This window comes from Salmo salar, unplaced genomic scaffold (genome assembly GCF_905237065.1).
Source record: "Salmo salar unplaced genomic scaffold, Ssal_v3.1, whole genome shotgun sequence".
In the NCBI taxonomy this organism is placed as follows: domain Eukaryota; kingdom Metazoa; phylum Chordata; class Actinopteri; order Salmoniformes; family Salmonidae; genus Salmo; species Salmo salar.
In genome coordinates, this window is record NW_025549276.1 from 1 (window position 1) to 15,123 (window position 15,123).

The 15,123-nt window shown below is 43.1% G+C and overlaps 1 protein-coding gene, 1 long non-coding RNA gene and 1 pseudogene across 5 annotated transcripts; 2 read left to right on the forward strand and 1 right to left on the reverse strand.

Annotated features, from left to right (window-relative positions):
* The first annotated feature begins 2,602 nt into the window (after window positions 1-2,602).
* On the forward strand, window positions 2,603-3,433 carry LOC123736103 (uncharacterized). Its single transcript, XR_006765938.1, has 3 exons — window positions 2,603-2,730; window positions 2,914-3,009; window positions 3,255-3,433. It is a non-coding gene; the product is annotated as an uncharacterized lncRNA (long non-coding RNA).
* A 262-nt stretch (window positions 3,434-3,695) lies between these two features.
* Window positions 3,696-8,677, forward strand: LOC123736102 (40-kDa huntingtin-associated protein-like; annotated as a pseudogene).
* On the reverse strand, window positions 8,549-12,921 carry LOC123723685 (epithelial membrane protein 2). Of its 4 annotated transcripts, none has more exons than XM_045713141.1 (5): window positions 12,903-12,921; window positions 10,929-11,026; window positions 10,573-10,675; window positions 9,822-9,962; window positions 8,549-9,454 (listed from the first exon to the last, which is right to left on the reverse strand). In XM_045713141.1, the coding sequence occupies exons 2-5, from the start codon at window positions 11,001-11,003 to the stop codon at window positions 9,297-9,299; spliced, it is 477 nt and encodes a 158-aa protein (XP_045569097.1). In that variant the 5' UTR covers window positions 11,004-11,026; window positions 12,903-12,921; the 3' UTR covers window positions 8,549-9,296. The 4 variants fall into 4 exon arrangements, with proteins under 4 accessions (XP_045569097.1, XP_045569095.1, XP_045569098.1 ...); XM_045713139.1 differs by lacking the exon at window positions 12,903-12,921 and adding an exon at window positions 12,326-12,478; XM_045713142.1 differs by lacking the exon at window positions 12,903-12,921 and adding an exon at window positions 12,326-12,443 and having other exon boundaries at window positions 10,929-11,012.
* Between the last annotated feature and the right edge of the window lie 2,202 nt (window positions 12,922-15,123).

Sequence of the window (15,123 nt, forward strand, 5' to 3'; positions counted from 1 at the left end):
ACAGTGAGGGGGGGAAAAGTATTTGATCCCCTGCTGATTTTGCATTTGCCCACACACTGACAAAGAAATGATCAGTCTATAATTTTAATGGTAGGTTTATTTGAACAGTGAGAAACAGAATAACAACAAAAATCCAGAAAAACACATGTCAAAAATGTTATAAAATGATTTGCATTTTAATGAGGGAAATAAGTATTTGACCCTCTGCAAAACATGACTTAGTACTGGTGGCAAAACCCTTGTTGGCAATCACAGAGGTCAGACGTTTCTTGTAGTTTGGCCACCAGGTTTGCACACATCTCGGAGGGATTTTGTCCTACTCCTCTTTGCAGATCTTCTCCAGTCATTAAGGTTTTTGAGGCTGACGCTTGGCAACTCGAACCCTTCTTCAGCTCCTCCACAGATTTTCACGGGATTAAGGTCTGGAGACTGGCTAGGCCACTCCAGGACCTTAATGTGCTTCTTCTTGAGCCACTCCTTTGTTGCCTTGGCCGTGTGTTTTGGGTCATTGTCATGCTGGAATACCCATCCATTCGACCCATTTTCAATGCCCTGGCTGAGTGGGAAGGAGGTTCTCACCCAGTATTTGACGGTACATGGCCCCGTCCATCGTCCCTTTGACTGCGGTGAAGTTGTCCTGTCCCCTTAGCAGAAAAAAACACCCCAAAGCATAATGTCCATGTTTGACGGTGGGATGGTGTTCTAGGGGTCATAGGCAGCATTCCTCCTCCTCCAAACACGGCGAGTTGAGTTGATGCCAAAGAGCTCCATTTTGGTCTCATCTGACCACAACACTTTCACCCAGTTGTCCTCTGAATCATTCAGGAGTTCATTGGCAAACTTCAGACGGGCATGTATATGTGCTTTCTCTTGAGCAGGGGGACCTTGTGGGCGCTGCAGGATTTCAGTCCTTCACGGCGTAGTGTGTTACCAATTGTTTTCTTGGTGACTTATGGTCCCAGCTGCCTTGAGATCATTGGACAAGATCCTCCGTGTAGTTCTGGGCTGATTCCTCACCGTTGTCATGATCATTGCAACACCAACGAGGTGAGATCTTGCATGGAGCCCCAGGCCGAGGGAGATTGACAGTTCTTTTGTGTTTCTTCCATTTGCGAATAATCGCACCAACTGTTGTCCACCTTCTCACCAAGCTGCTTGGCGATGGTCTTGTAGCCCATTCCAGCCTTGTGTAGGTCTACAATCTTGTCCCTGACATCCTTGGAGAGCTCTTTGGTCTTGGCCATGGTGGAGAGTTTGGAATCTTATGGTAACAAGCTGAGATTAGTAGCACTCCCTTTAAGAGTGTGCCTAATCTCAGCTCGTTACCTGTATAAAAGACACCTGGGAGCCAGAAATCTTTCTGATTGAGAGGGGGTCAAATACTTATTTCCCTCATTAAAATGTAAATCAATTTATAACATTTTTGACATGCGTTTTTCTGGATTTTTTGTTGTTATTCTGTCTCGCACTGTTCAAATAAACCTACCATTAAAATTATAGACTGGTCATTTCTTTGTCAGTGGGCAAACGTACAAAATCAGCAGGGGAATCAAATACTTTTCCCTCATGTAAGTAAGTTGCCTATTTGGTTCTTCGATGTCAGATTGAGCCTTTCTCTACATCCCCCTGTGTTATTTAGAAGCCAACCCAGCCATCTCCATGCCGGACAGAATCAGGGGTTGCTCTGGCAGGAGAAACGGTCCATTACAAAGTCAAAGTGACCATCCCAATGAATCAGAGCTCCAGCAACTTAGTCTGCTCTGGGCCTCCAGACCAAAAGAAGATAAAAGAATGGAGGATCCCCTTTTCTCCCCTGGAAACAAATACAATAACATTTCAATTGGATATAACAGCATATAACAGTTCATACTCAGGAGAGAGTATAACTGCAAGTATAAAAATGCAGAGATCTTCTGGACCCTTCTGGTGAAAGGTGAGTGTTGTGGTAGAAGAAGAAGAAAATGAAGGGATGATAGTTAGTGAAACTTCTCTGTTATCCACATGTTGAGTAACAGGAACTTGACATGATAGTGAAGACACAATCCCTTTTAAAAGGGACCTTTTTGGTACAAATACTCTGTAGATGTCAGCTGAATGTCGGATGTATGCCACCATCAACAACATGCATGATTGTCATCATGAAAATAAAAAGTCCTCTTAACTCTTTTTCACTTGACATTAATCTACTTCCAACCAAAGTGTTCAGCCATTGACTGACACTGGACAAACTCTAATGGTACTACGTTTATTGTCTCTGTATCTCTGTGTCTCTGTATTTGTCTCCTGTGTCTCTGTATTTGTCTCTGTCGTCTCTGTATTTGTCTCTTTCTCTCTGTATTTGTCTCTGTCTCTGTCTCTCTTTCAGATGAGGGTACCGCAGCATTACTCTGGTTTCATCCTTTTCATCGTGTTGGGGCTCTTACCGCAGGCCTCCTCATCTTCAGTGTGATCGGCTCCATATGTGTTCTGTTCTAAAAGCCAATGGGTAAGAGATTTGAGAATGGTTTGGTGGATGTTTTGAAACACTGTATATATTTGTACCTCTATTGTGGTTGGTATGTTGTCATTGTATCAGTCCGTGTGTGTTAACTTGTTATTTCCAGGGGTCAATTTATATTGAAGAATGAAAGTACCGGTAGTGGAGTAATCAGAAGGAATAGAGGGGAGAAAGAAGAGGAGGAGAACAGTAAAACATCAGTGAATGCAGCTGCCTCTGCTTCAGTTTACGCTGTAAGCATGTCTCTCTATCTCCATTGACTTGCTGTAACTATATCACATTGATTTTATGAGTTGAACAAAAAAATCACCTTGACACATGTCAAAGCTGTGTGTGGGTCATCAAAAGAATATCATCAACAAAGATTCACTGTTTTGATTAACTTTCACATCCACTGGAACTCCCTCCTCTCTCAGAGTCTAGAGTCTCGGCCAGCATCTGTCTATGAGGTCTTGACCCCAGGAGCATCAGCAGCAGCAGTAAACCGTGAATCTGTCCAGAGGAAAGGAAAAGTAAAGAGAAAGTCAAAGGAATCCGGCCAGTGTGAACATACACTAACCAGGAAATATAAATTACTAAAGCCTTGGTTTTGTCATTCCAGATATATTATATTTAATTGTATTCTATTTTTTCTACTATATTCTTTTCGCCAAAATAGATATCAGTAGACCTATAGCTACCAGTAATGTTGATAAAGAGCTGTTCGAGTTAATGCGGATGCTACTGTCCTGACCTCTCTCCCACTCTCCTCCTACAGATGGAGAATGCAACGCCACAAGGGGAAGTAATATTTGAATGCGTCTATGAGAATTTCTGACCTAATGGCATCTGCACTGTGTTTGGGAATCTATATGCCTCTATTTTCCTGCCTTTGCAATGTCTCTTGTTCTTTTACACAGACCTAAAATCACGTCTGTATTTTTACCCTGCAACTTCGTGACTTCTGTTGAAAATAAACTGCTGTGTCTCTGGTTGTTATCATCACTGAATGTCTCTGGTTGTTATTTTGTCTAATTAACTGATATCTGCAATATATCAGATTAATTTTATCGAGAGATTTTGCAAACTGAACCCCTGTACTCCCAAGTCCCACCATAATAAGATTGTATCCAATGAGACTATTAGGCTATTTTTGAGTAAGAACCAATCGAAACGCGTCTCCAATCTCTACTTCCTGGTTTGGTCTATTTACGGTTTTCATCTATTGTTGACCATGGCAGCAGAGGGGGACTTTCTGATGAGATATCGTGCTGTATCAAATAAATTGAAAAGTACGATTTATTACATTCTTGTCTTTGTTCTAGGTATCCATTCGAGTGACTGTGTACTGCATGATTGTCTAATCTTTTGAATTGCGAGCCAGGATTTCACAGCTAGCTAGCTAACAGTAGCCAGCTAAACTTGCTGTCAGTGTCATGGGTCCAAAGAAAAGCCCCATAAGCGTTATTTATTATTTTTTGTACAATTTTTACCATGTTTTGGCCAAACTCATTAACTAGCTGGCACTAGATAGATAATTAGTTAGCTGTTTCAAATGAATCCTCATCCCTGAATGATAATGATTGTTTAGCTAACGTTAGTTTTCTAGCGTTGTAGCTAATCAGGTACTAGAGCAGTGGTTACTAGGCTAATGGTAACTAGCTAACTAAACATGTCTGACATTCTGTTGTCCCTACTGGCTTAGTTGTAATTTCACTTTGCCCACCTTAGACGTTTTCTTCGGAAACCCAATGTAGCAGAAGCAAGTGAGCAGTTTGGTGAGTAGCTAATGTTTCCTGGAAAAATATGACTAATAACCATGTTTCTAACATATCAGCAATTCATTCATATGTTCATGTTTTCAGATGATGACCCTTACTATTAAGTACACCATTTGCACATTTATGTTGATTATGTGGCTTGCATCTCACCCAGTATTTCTGCTTGGCTGCAGGTCAGTTGGCTAAAGAGCTGAAGCAGCAAGACTGCCTTCAGTATGCAGCCTTCTGTGACCTTGCAATGGCAAGGTAAGTCTCCATCTAACTATTGCCCCTAATCAGAACATATTGTTTTCCCTTATTAATATCATACAGACATGGGTAGCATAGAATGATGGATCAATATTGCCCTTTCTCCTCCATTGTAAGTATTCTACAACCAACATTATTTCCTACTACCTATTATAATGTAAATTAGATATCTCACATTACAATATATAATCTATACCTGTTATATCCTACCTGAACCCACAGGTGTGAGCAGACTCTTTTCAATGCTCCTGGGGAGGCCCTGGCCCTGACCGATGCTGCCCGGCTCTTCCTACTCTCTGAGAAGGAGAACAGAGCACTACAAGCCCCAGGCTTCGACGAGCACCTGCAGGCCGCACTCAACTGCTACAGCTTCGCCATCAAGGTAAAAAAGACTACAAATGTTTGACATAATAGAATAGAGATACACAAACAGGTCACAAGTTAAAGGTCATGAACAGACAAAATCATGTTTTTCATGAAATTTGATGATATTTGGATAAAACCAGATCAAAGTATGAAACATGACTGTTACTTCTACATTGGTAAAGTTTGATCATAAAGTTACTGGTCTCCTCCCCCATGTCAAACACTTTTATTTCAGGAGGCGGGATAATTAACGGGATAGGGGGACAGCACGTGTTTGCAGAGGGGCGTGGTTTATATACAGTAGCTAGATAGCTACTTTACTGGTGCAAAATTTGACTGTAGGGTGTCAACAAATATAATTAAAAGTTTACTCTTCATCTATGGCAAAGATACTTCCATCTGTGTCTGGTGGTAGTTAGTTACTGTCCAGCTTGGTCTTCAGCCAGCATGGAACAAAAAGGGGGGGGAAGGGCATTCAAAACTCTGACTCAATTGTCATGTCAACACATCCGTCAGTGCTGCTGTGAACTGCATCACAAGAGACCTAGATGTATAAAAACATTTTTTTAAAACACATCATTGATGTAATTTCAATGTTGTATTGAGTTGCTTTACGTTTCACCAAATTTGCTTGAGCTGATTTAACTGCAACACTGCTCACTGCATCCACGTTTCTTGACAGAGGCGTTTCAAAGAGCTGCCAGTCAAGGCGAGCTCATGAATATAAGCTTCCCTATTAAACCAGATGGAACTGACTGACATGAAGTGAGACAAAAGTGAGCGCAGCATTCAGTCTAGTTTAACCAGGCTTGGTGAACAACAGCTGTGAAAGGGAAAATGATCAATCAGAGTATCTTTATTGGTTTTGCTAGGGCATTTAAATGATAATCTAATCCTCTTTAGTTTATTGTTGAATCCATCTGAAATAACAGCTACGAAGAGATAGACCAAGCATCTGGAGAATTTACCGTACATACTAACAACTCATTTTCCCTGGCCTTTCCCTAGATTCCTCTGAAGACAGTAGTATAATGCTGTGTTTTACAAATGTGTTTCAGGTTTACATTGAGATGAACCAGCCTGTCATGGCCGCCAGTCTATCTCTGGAACTTGGCAATGCCCTCAAGGTAATGGACCAAACTGATCACAAAAGATAGATTGGCAACCATTCCTCTTCTATGTCAGTCTGTGTGGTGAATTAAGATCATATGATCATCCCTCTCATCCTTTCTCTCTCTTACTCTCTCTTTTTTTTCTCTGTTTCTCTGTCTTCTGTTCTCTCCCCCTCCCTCTCTCCCTTCCCTCCCTCCCTCTCTCTCTTCCTCTTCCTCCCCTCTTCTCATCTTCGTCTATAGGAGATGAACAGACCAGGTGAGGCCATAGTTCACTACCAGAGAGCAGCAGAACTACAGACACAGCAGCCCATTGAGTCTCTGCTGTCTATGGGAGAGATGGCCACCTGCAAAATACTCACCCGTGAGTACAGTGGTGGGATGTGTGGGGGTTGATGGGTCTGGACCATAGGTGAAGATTTGTGTTATTCTTTGTTTTCAACTCCGTATGGAACTCAGAGCCAGGAAATTGGGTTATGGTATGGGGATTACCTGCATGTGGTCCAGATGTCAGTTGAAGCGTATACATGTGTTGGGGCCTAGAGTATACCAGGGTTGGGGTCAAAACCATGTCAATTCCAGTAAGTTGCTTTGGACATGGAATTTCTCCAGAGGAGTGCAATTCAATTTCTGACTTTACTGGAATTGATATTGAACTGACCCAAACTCTGGTGTTTGTGTTTCTAATCCTAACAACAACATCATGATACTGTAATAGACATTGTCTGTTCTCTCTGTGTCAGGTGACTATGACGGCGCGCTGGCCGTGCTGACAGAGATGCAGCTGATGTGTCAGGAGAGGGGACTGCAGCTGCCCGGCACCAGCTCCCCCGTTGGTGAGGACATAATGGACTGGCCCAACACTTGTGGCTAACTCATCACTTCCTGTGTTAAAGCAGGAAGTTCATGAACTATTCCGAAACTGATAACAGTATGCTTTTCCTCTGCTCATTGTCTTCTTAGGTGCATTTCTGGACATTGTGGCCAAGTGTGAGATTTCCAGAGTACTTTTGCTGATGCTGCTTGAGGTAAGCATAGCATAGCGAAGATTGTTGTCCCTTCTTATAACATTACATTTCACTTCACTTGTATTCAATTCCTTCCTACAAACACTTACAGATTATTTATCACTGCTAAATTGCGTTATCTCTCTGAAAGCTGAGAACGAATGCTAATGTCTTTTGCAGCCTCCTCCCCAGAAGTTGTTGCCAGAGCATGCCCAGACCCTGGAGATACGCCTGGGAGTCGTTTGACCCTCATAGTCAGGGTAACTACACTACAGCCATTAGTCTAACCTGACTGACCTTAAACACTCATACACACAACACTAGCAAGGTTGGGATGGTGAACGAAGTTCATAATTAAATATTTCCAAACCTCTCATTGTAGTGACCTTCCTACCTGAGAATGTCTTCCTTCTCCTGCAGTCAGTTGTGGTATGTGGCATATTTCCTTACTAGACTATATCACACAAAATAGCTTTGTGTTGGCCCTTAATGTCCGGGTGAGAAGGTCCAGTGTCTCGCATGAGGATTAATAGGAGCGTAATTGTAGGACTGAGTCAACTTTAAAGCAGGAAACCATTGCTGCTACATCTTATGAATGAATGGTATGTACCCATTGAGTCTTGAAGAATATAACTTTATAAATGCCTCATGAGCTTAGTTCAACTGTCGTACCCCATCAGAACCCAAAATATAAGCGTGTTTTACTTCAATGTTTGTAAACAATGCAAATAGAAACTGTACAGCCTAACAACATGGTTAAAACTATAATGTTGATATCATGGATGGTCAGCCCTTGCATCCATAGCTCTGTTTATGAATTAGTGGTTATGTTTCTCCAGGCCCATCCCTCAGCATTTAAAAAAAACAAAGGCAGGGTGACGCTTTATTGTTTTGATTTAAGGATTCTAGCTTTATGCTAGGCTTTCAAAGTCTTAAGTCTATCATTGTGTTGTTGCAGATGGCCTGCCAGGAAAAAGACACAGAGTCCCTCAAGTCTCTTCAACCTGAACTCTGGTAAGCAAAAAAGAAATCAGTCATGTGGTAACTATTTAGCTGCAATACACATTTCAATTGAGTTTTTTTCCCTTATGATTTTCTCACTGATATCTTGTCTTTAAATTATTAAGAACATTTCAGTAGACTGTAAGGAAAATGGACAGTAAATTCTTCTTCTTCATGCCTCAGGCCTCTTCTCTCAGCAGAGCAGAACCACCTCCTTCACCTGGTGGTGCAAGAGCGGATCACCCCCTCTGGACAGGGGATTTAGTACATTCCAGATCAGCTCACTACACCCCCTCGGAATGACACATAATGGAACATTCCTGTCTCTGTCTTGGTCTGTTGTAGGGCCTCTTGAATAATGTTTTGGTGGGGTTGCATTCAAACACATTTTGCATCTTTTCTAAAAACGTGGGAACCGGACCAAGCATGTCATTGTGAAGGACATACTGTGCATCCCTGTTATGCCTATTAGTGGTCGCACAATTACTCTCGAAGTCTTGCATCAAATAGTTATTTATTGGAAATATGTTGAATAAATGAAATATGAATGAAAAATGCTTTTAATAGCGTTTTTATTTTGTTAATAAATTGTATAGTCTGAACAAACATGGCTTAAATTCCAATGTAATTACAAAACAGAATCCCTCTACTGCACTATAATAAATGGTGATATTACATACACTGCATTGACCTCTGTTCCTGATTTACCTTTTTCACTTGTACAAATTAAAATGTACTTTGATATAGCAGCCAACCAAAACTCAGAATCACACACATGATTAAAATGTATTTTGATATAGAAGCCAACCAAAACTCAATCACACACGATTAAAATGTACTTAGAATACATGTTACGACAATTACACAAACGGTTACAATGTATTAGATCAAAAAACAATTGGTTATAAAATACTTCAGTTATAAAAAAATAAAAATTCAAATTAATTTTTAAAACATGTACTGGAAATTAAAGCTTGTTTGCTGATTGTTCAAGTACTGCAACAGGTATGTAGCATACCTTGAAATATACAGTACTATATCAATTACACATTACAAATCTCCCATTTGAACAGGCATGCAGTAGTCTGCATAGAAATTGATTGTGCATACAATTCTTTGGGGTCCGCTCCCCCCCCTTTCTGTACCACCTTCCTCTTCACAAGAAACATCGGAATACTGGGATTGTTAATAAACTAATTAAGACCCCTACCCTCCCTCCATCCCTTTCCAACACAATGCAAAAACATAATAAAAACTGTCCTTCCTTACAATCCTCCTCTCCTCCCCTTCATCCCTTGTTCCTCTACTCGCTCTTCTTGCGCAGGATCACGTAGATGACGCCCAGTATGAATGTGAGGACGAAGGAGATCCAGGCCAGGATGAAAGAGTGTCCGAACCAGCCCTTTTCCTGCTTGTGGAAGATGTCCGTGTAGATGGACGCAGCGATCATTACACACAGACCTGGATGGAGACGAGCGGAGATTTAAAAACACCTGTTAGGTTAATAACAGTAATGTGCTGTACTGGAAACATCATCTCAAAGTCACTCATAGGGCTGTAGACACAACTGCTGAGGAGACTATTTCAACCTGAACTTAAATAACAGTGATAGTTATAGCAATAAACAATAGTGTTTTTCAATCATGCTCATGGGGACCCACCCACAGGGTGTGCATTCAAAGACAATGATTAGTGATCAGTTTGCATCAGTTATTAGTTTGCTTGCTAGTGCTGGACTACAACAAAACATATACACTGTGTTAATATCAATGTCATTACATAGATTATACAGTATTCAGACGCAGATACAGGGACCCGAGCTACTTACAGGAGATGAGCATCAAGGCTCCAGAGAAGGTGAACCTCTGGCCCTTGGACAAAGTGAAGAGTTGAGCCACGAACACAAACAGGCCCAGGATGGAGAAGATGCAGGCCAGCACTGCCCCGGCCTGCACTACCTGGAGGTATTCTATAGGGGGATACAGAGAGAACAGGGCTCCATGAGATGGGAAGATGCACATACTGATCCTGACACACTATACTCTTGTCATACAGAACAATGACAGTCATTTATTTTAAATAATAATAATTACAAAATATATATTTTTTTTTCTCCATGTCATGTCATGTAGAACCTACCAGCAGGGGTAGAAATAAAACCATTCTGGGAACTCACCATAGTAAAATGAACACAAACTAGTTTCACTTTGGAAGCTTAATTTGACCCCTGCCTACCGAGCGAGTATAAGCATATGCACATGTCCACTCTCTTGTTTTGGTAGAAGCTAATACTGTGTAGCCATAACAAGAGGTGAGCACACAGATGCTGTATCTTAATGTGAGCCAGTTTCAACCAGAAGGAAAATAATCCTGCAGCAACAGGAAATATGAATGACATTTTTGTAGGGGTTGATAGATTTTTCGTTGGGAAAATCGAGTCAGATATTTTAAAGTAGAAATTACAAACTTTCGAAGCCTTTTCAAACCTTGAGTACACTACAAGTTTGTATTTCCTGCTGTGCAGGACAATTCCTGCAACAACAGGGTCATCAAATTAAGAAACGGCATCTGTACTATACCTTCAGCATAGTCTCCTTTGAGGTTGGTGTAGTGCCAAGCTGAGCCTGCCAGTTCCCACCGGCCCCACACGTCTGTGGTCACTGAGTCTGTGAACCACCAGGCCTGCAGAAAACAACACAGGAGAAGAGTAGCAAAGTCATTGTAACAAAAGTTACTAACATTATATCATAACAGTGTTGTAACCATGTTTGCAGTGTTGGATACTTAGGCCCAACAGTGGACATTTTTGTTCTAGCCCTGTATTTATTATGGTGTTCATAAAGACGTTCTGAAGTTCATATGGAGCAGGAGAACAGAGGTGACATTGGAAGCATGTGAAAGTAAGAAAAAGGAGAGGGGATATTTATTTACTTACATTATCAATGGTTGCCACCAGAAGCAGGATGATGGCGGTAATGTGAAGAACAACGATTCCAGCCAGGACCAACATTGTGACTAACTGAGAAAAGATAACTGTTGTGGAAAGATATCCAGTGAGTAGGCTATGCTGCTTATTAGAAACTGGGTGGTTCCAACCCTGAATGCTGATTGGCTGAAAGCCGTGTTATATTAGCCAGTATACCACGGGTATGACAAAACATTTATTTTTACTGCTCTAATTATGTTGGTAATCAGTTCATAACAGCAATAAGGCACCTCGGGTGTTTGTGGTATATTGCCAATATACCAAGGCTAAGGGCTGTTTCCTGGCCCTCTGCGTTGCATTGTGCTTAAGAATAGCCCTTAGCCGTGGTATATTGGTCCATATACCACACCACCTTCGGCCTTATTGGTTAATTATCTTACTAAATACGAGGCATAACCAAATCTGGGTCAAATACATGTAAAATACTTTAAAATGCTTGTATTGCGCTTGAATTGGTTTGCCTACAATGGGTATAATAAAATAGACCCAAAAGTGCAAACTCCCAGATAAATCAATCAACATTAAAGTATTTAACGTATGTTTTTGATCCAGGTCTGGGATAGAAGAGCGCTCTACCTAAATGGTCAATTGGGCTCGTTTCAAATACGACTCAAATCATTGGATTCGATTGCTCATTCACGTTTAGCCTATAAAAAGGAGTTTATAGATTCGTTTATTTGTTATCAACTACAATTAGACAGCTTAGAGGATAAAATAATAATTGTTGTTTCTGTAGGTCTACCATCACAACAACATTGTTTAAAAAGTTACTCAAGTGTATAAAGTTATTAGCCCTAAAAGTATAGACTATTCGTTTAACTGCAGACTAATCATTATTAACCTGAATATATGCATATTTTTTTTTGACTCAATAGCAAGTTTCAGTAGAGAAAAATAATAGGCTATTCAACGTGGCCATGTATTTTAACTGGACTACTAGGCTGCACATTACCATTTGTTATGGATGCTATCCCCGTTAGTTGCAACGGGCCCCATACACAGGCTATGAGAAAAGAGCGCGAGAATACGACGACAGAAGTGAGTCTATGAAACAAATGTGATATACATAAATGAATACAACATCTTTATTAAAATATGATCTATAATACTATGCATAAAGTAAACCTATGTTGACGTTTTTTTGCAGCTCGCAAAAGTGAACTCCATGTAATCCTTCCAAAGCGTCCTTATCAACTGAATGCAGTCCCATTATAAAACGTTTAAATACCTCCCCAAAACTATTGTTTTCGCCCACAGAGCCTTCAAAAAATTCGCTAAACAGTACCAACCCTCCACCAATCCCATTGCACAGAAATTGTAAACCGCATTAGGCTGATAAACATTACCTGTGAAGGAGCTTTTACGCACGATAGTTATTTGCAATTCTGAAAAGCTGTAACGTTAGACCCACCCAGCATCGAATTCATAGCCTACACATCACTCTTTTTTTCTCTTCGGCCCCTTCCCTTCCCTCCCTTTCCCAAAACCCCACCCATATCCTCAAACTTTTTCGTATCTTTAAAAAGTCAGCGACTTTAAAAGTCTATGACAAATAGGCAGCGTTTCCCTCTGTCAAAACACTGCGTGAAGCTAAGTGATCTTCAAAGGAGCTCGTTGACTGAATGGAGTAACAATTACGACTGTGTACAGAATGTGTGCAGAACAGTCCCAGTTTGTAGTATATTCTTAATTCTAAAAAGAACCAAACAAACATGTTGCGCTCCACTCTAGCCCCCCTCCCCCGCCCTCAAAGCAATATGTAGGCTACACCTCTCCCTTTTACAATGAGCTCTCAACACATGAGAAATACAGTATTTTACTTCACATTCATATAAGTAAACAACAACACCCAATTCCCCTCTGTACGCAGTATCGCAGCAGCAACCCAAAATATAAAAGTAACAGAATAGCAACAGCCATTACCTATTCGTGTTTTGGACACGTCATCTCCATTGCAATGTTTTCCCCCACATAGTTTATGGATGTCATTGTGTACTTTAGCCTATAGGCCTACTTTTTTTACCTTCAATATTTCAAGGTATTAACAAATTCTTTCTACTGTATGTCTCTTTTTCTTCCATGATGAAATCCAACCAGATTTTTGTTTTGTCTGAGATAATTAATCATTAACTGCACATGTGTCACTGGTGTCGTAAAGATTGGACCAAGGTGCAGCGGAACGTGTACACACATCTTCTTTATTAAATAAAAAGAAGAAAAAACTAAAGAAACACGTTGTAACGCCCTGGCCATAGAGAGGGGTTTTTGTTCTTTATTTTGGTTAGGCCAGGGTGTTACATTGGGTGGGCGTTCTATGCTCATTTTTCCATGTTGGTTTGTTTCGTTGATTTTGGCCGTGTGGCTTCCAATCAGGCACAGCTGTAGAGTGTTGTTGCTGATTGGGAGTCACACATAAGTGCCTGTTTTTCCGTTGGGGTTTTGTGGGTAATTGTTTCTGTTGTGTGGTTTGCACCTGACAGGACTGTTTGGCTGTCGGTTTTCTTTTGTATAGTGTTCTTTCTGTTATTAAATTCAATGATGAACACTAACTCCGCTGCGCCTTGGTCTACTCTCTCCCGACAGTCGTTACACACGTATACGAGACAACACTAACAGTCCGAACAGGTGCATAGACACTAAACAGGAGACAACAACCCACAATTCCCATTACAAACACACCCCTATACGTAGGACCTTCAATCAGAGGCAACTAGGAACAGCTGCCTCCAATTGAAGGCCAATCCCAATAAACTAAACATAGAACTAAACAACCTAGATCTAACATAGAAATACACTAACCTAGAACATAACCCAAAAACCCCGGAACACTCTAAACAAACACCCCTCTACATAACACATAGCCCAACAAACCCCGAAACCCTCTAAACAAACAACCCCCTGCCACGTCCTGACCAAACTACAATAACAAATAACCCCTTTACTGGTCAGGACGTGACAGTACCCCCCCCAAAGGTGCAGACCCCGGATGCACCTAAAACAACGAAACAAAACCTAATCCAATACTTACTAAACAAAAAATAAATCCCCAACTAAAGGGAGGGAAGGGAGGGTGGCTACCGTCACCGACGGCTCCCGTGCTACACCCCCCCTGCCCTAATCCTCCAACAACGGAGCTGGCTAAGGCCCCGGCCTTAGTCCCCAACCTAACCTGTCCTCCACCGCTGAATACTCAGGGCTATGGCGCGTCGCTGGAGGCTCAGGGCCGAGGCGCGTCGCTGGAGGCTCAGGGCCGAGGCGCGTCGGTCCCGGACTGTAGGGAGGCTCAGGGCCGAGGCGCGTCGGTCCCGGACTGTAGGGAGGCTCAGGGCCGAGGCGCATCGGTCCCGGACTGTAGGGAGGCTCAGGGCCGACTCTGGCTGCGCCCGGTCCCGGACTGTAGGGAGGCTCAGGGGCGACTCTGGCTGCGCCCGGTCCCGGACTGTAGGGAGGCTCAGGGGCGACTCTGGCTGCGCCGGTCCCGGACTGTAGGGGAGGCTCAGGGGCGACTCTGGCTGTCCCGGACTGTAGGGAGGCTCAGGGGCGACTCTGGCTGTCCCGGACTGTAGGGAGGCTCAGGGGCGACTCTGGCTGTCCCGGACTGTAGGGAGGCTCAGGGGCGACTCTGGCTGTCCCGGACTGTAGGGAGGCTCAGGGGGCGACTCTGGCTGTCCCGGACTGTAGGGAGGCTCAGGGGCGACTCTGGCTGTCCCGGACTGTAGGGAGGCTCAGGGGCGACTCTGGCTGTCCCGGACTGTAGGGAGGCTCAGGGGCGACTCTGGCGGTCCCGGACTGTAGGGAGGCTCAGGGGCGACTCTGGCTGCGCCGGTCCCGGACTGTAGGGGAGGCTCAGGGCGACTCTGGCTGCGCCGGTCCCGGACTGTAGGGAGGCTCAGGGGCGACTCTGGCTGCGCCCGGTCCCGGACTGTAGGGGAGACTCTGGCTGCGCCCGGTCCCGGACTGTAGGGCGACTCTGGCTGCGCCGGTCCCGGACTGTAGGGCGACTCTGGCTGCGCCGGTCCCGGACTGTAGGGCGACTCTGGCTGCGCCGGTCCCGGACTGTAGGGCGACTCTGGCTGCGCCGGTCCCGGACTGTAGGGCGACTCTGGCTGCGCCGGTCCCGGACTGTAGGGCGACTCTGGCTGCT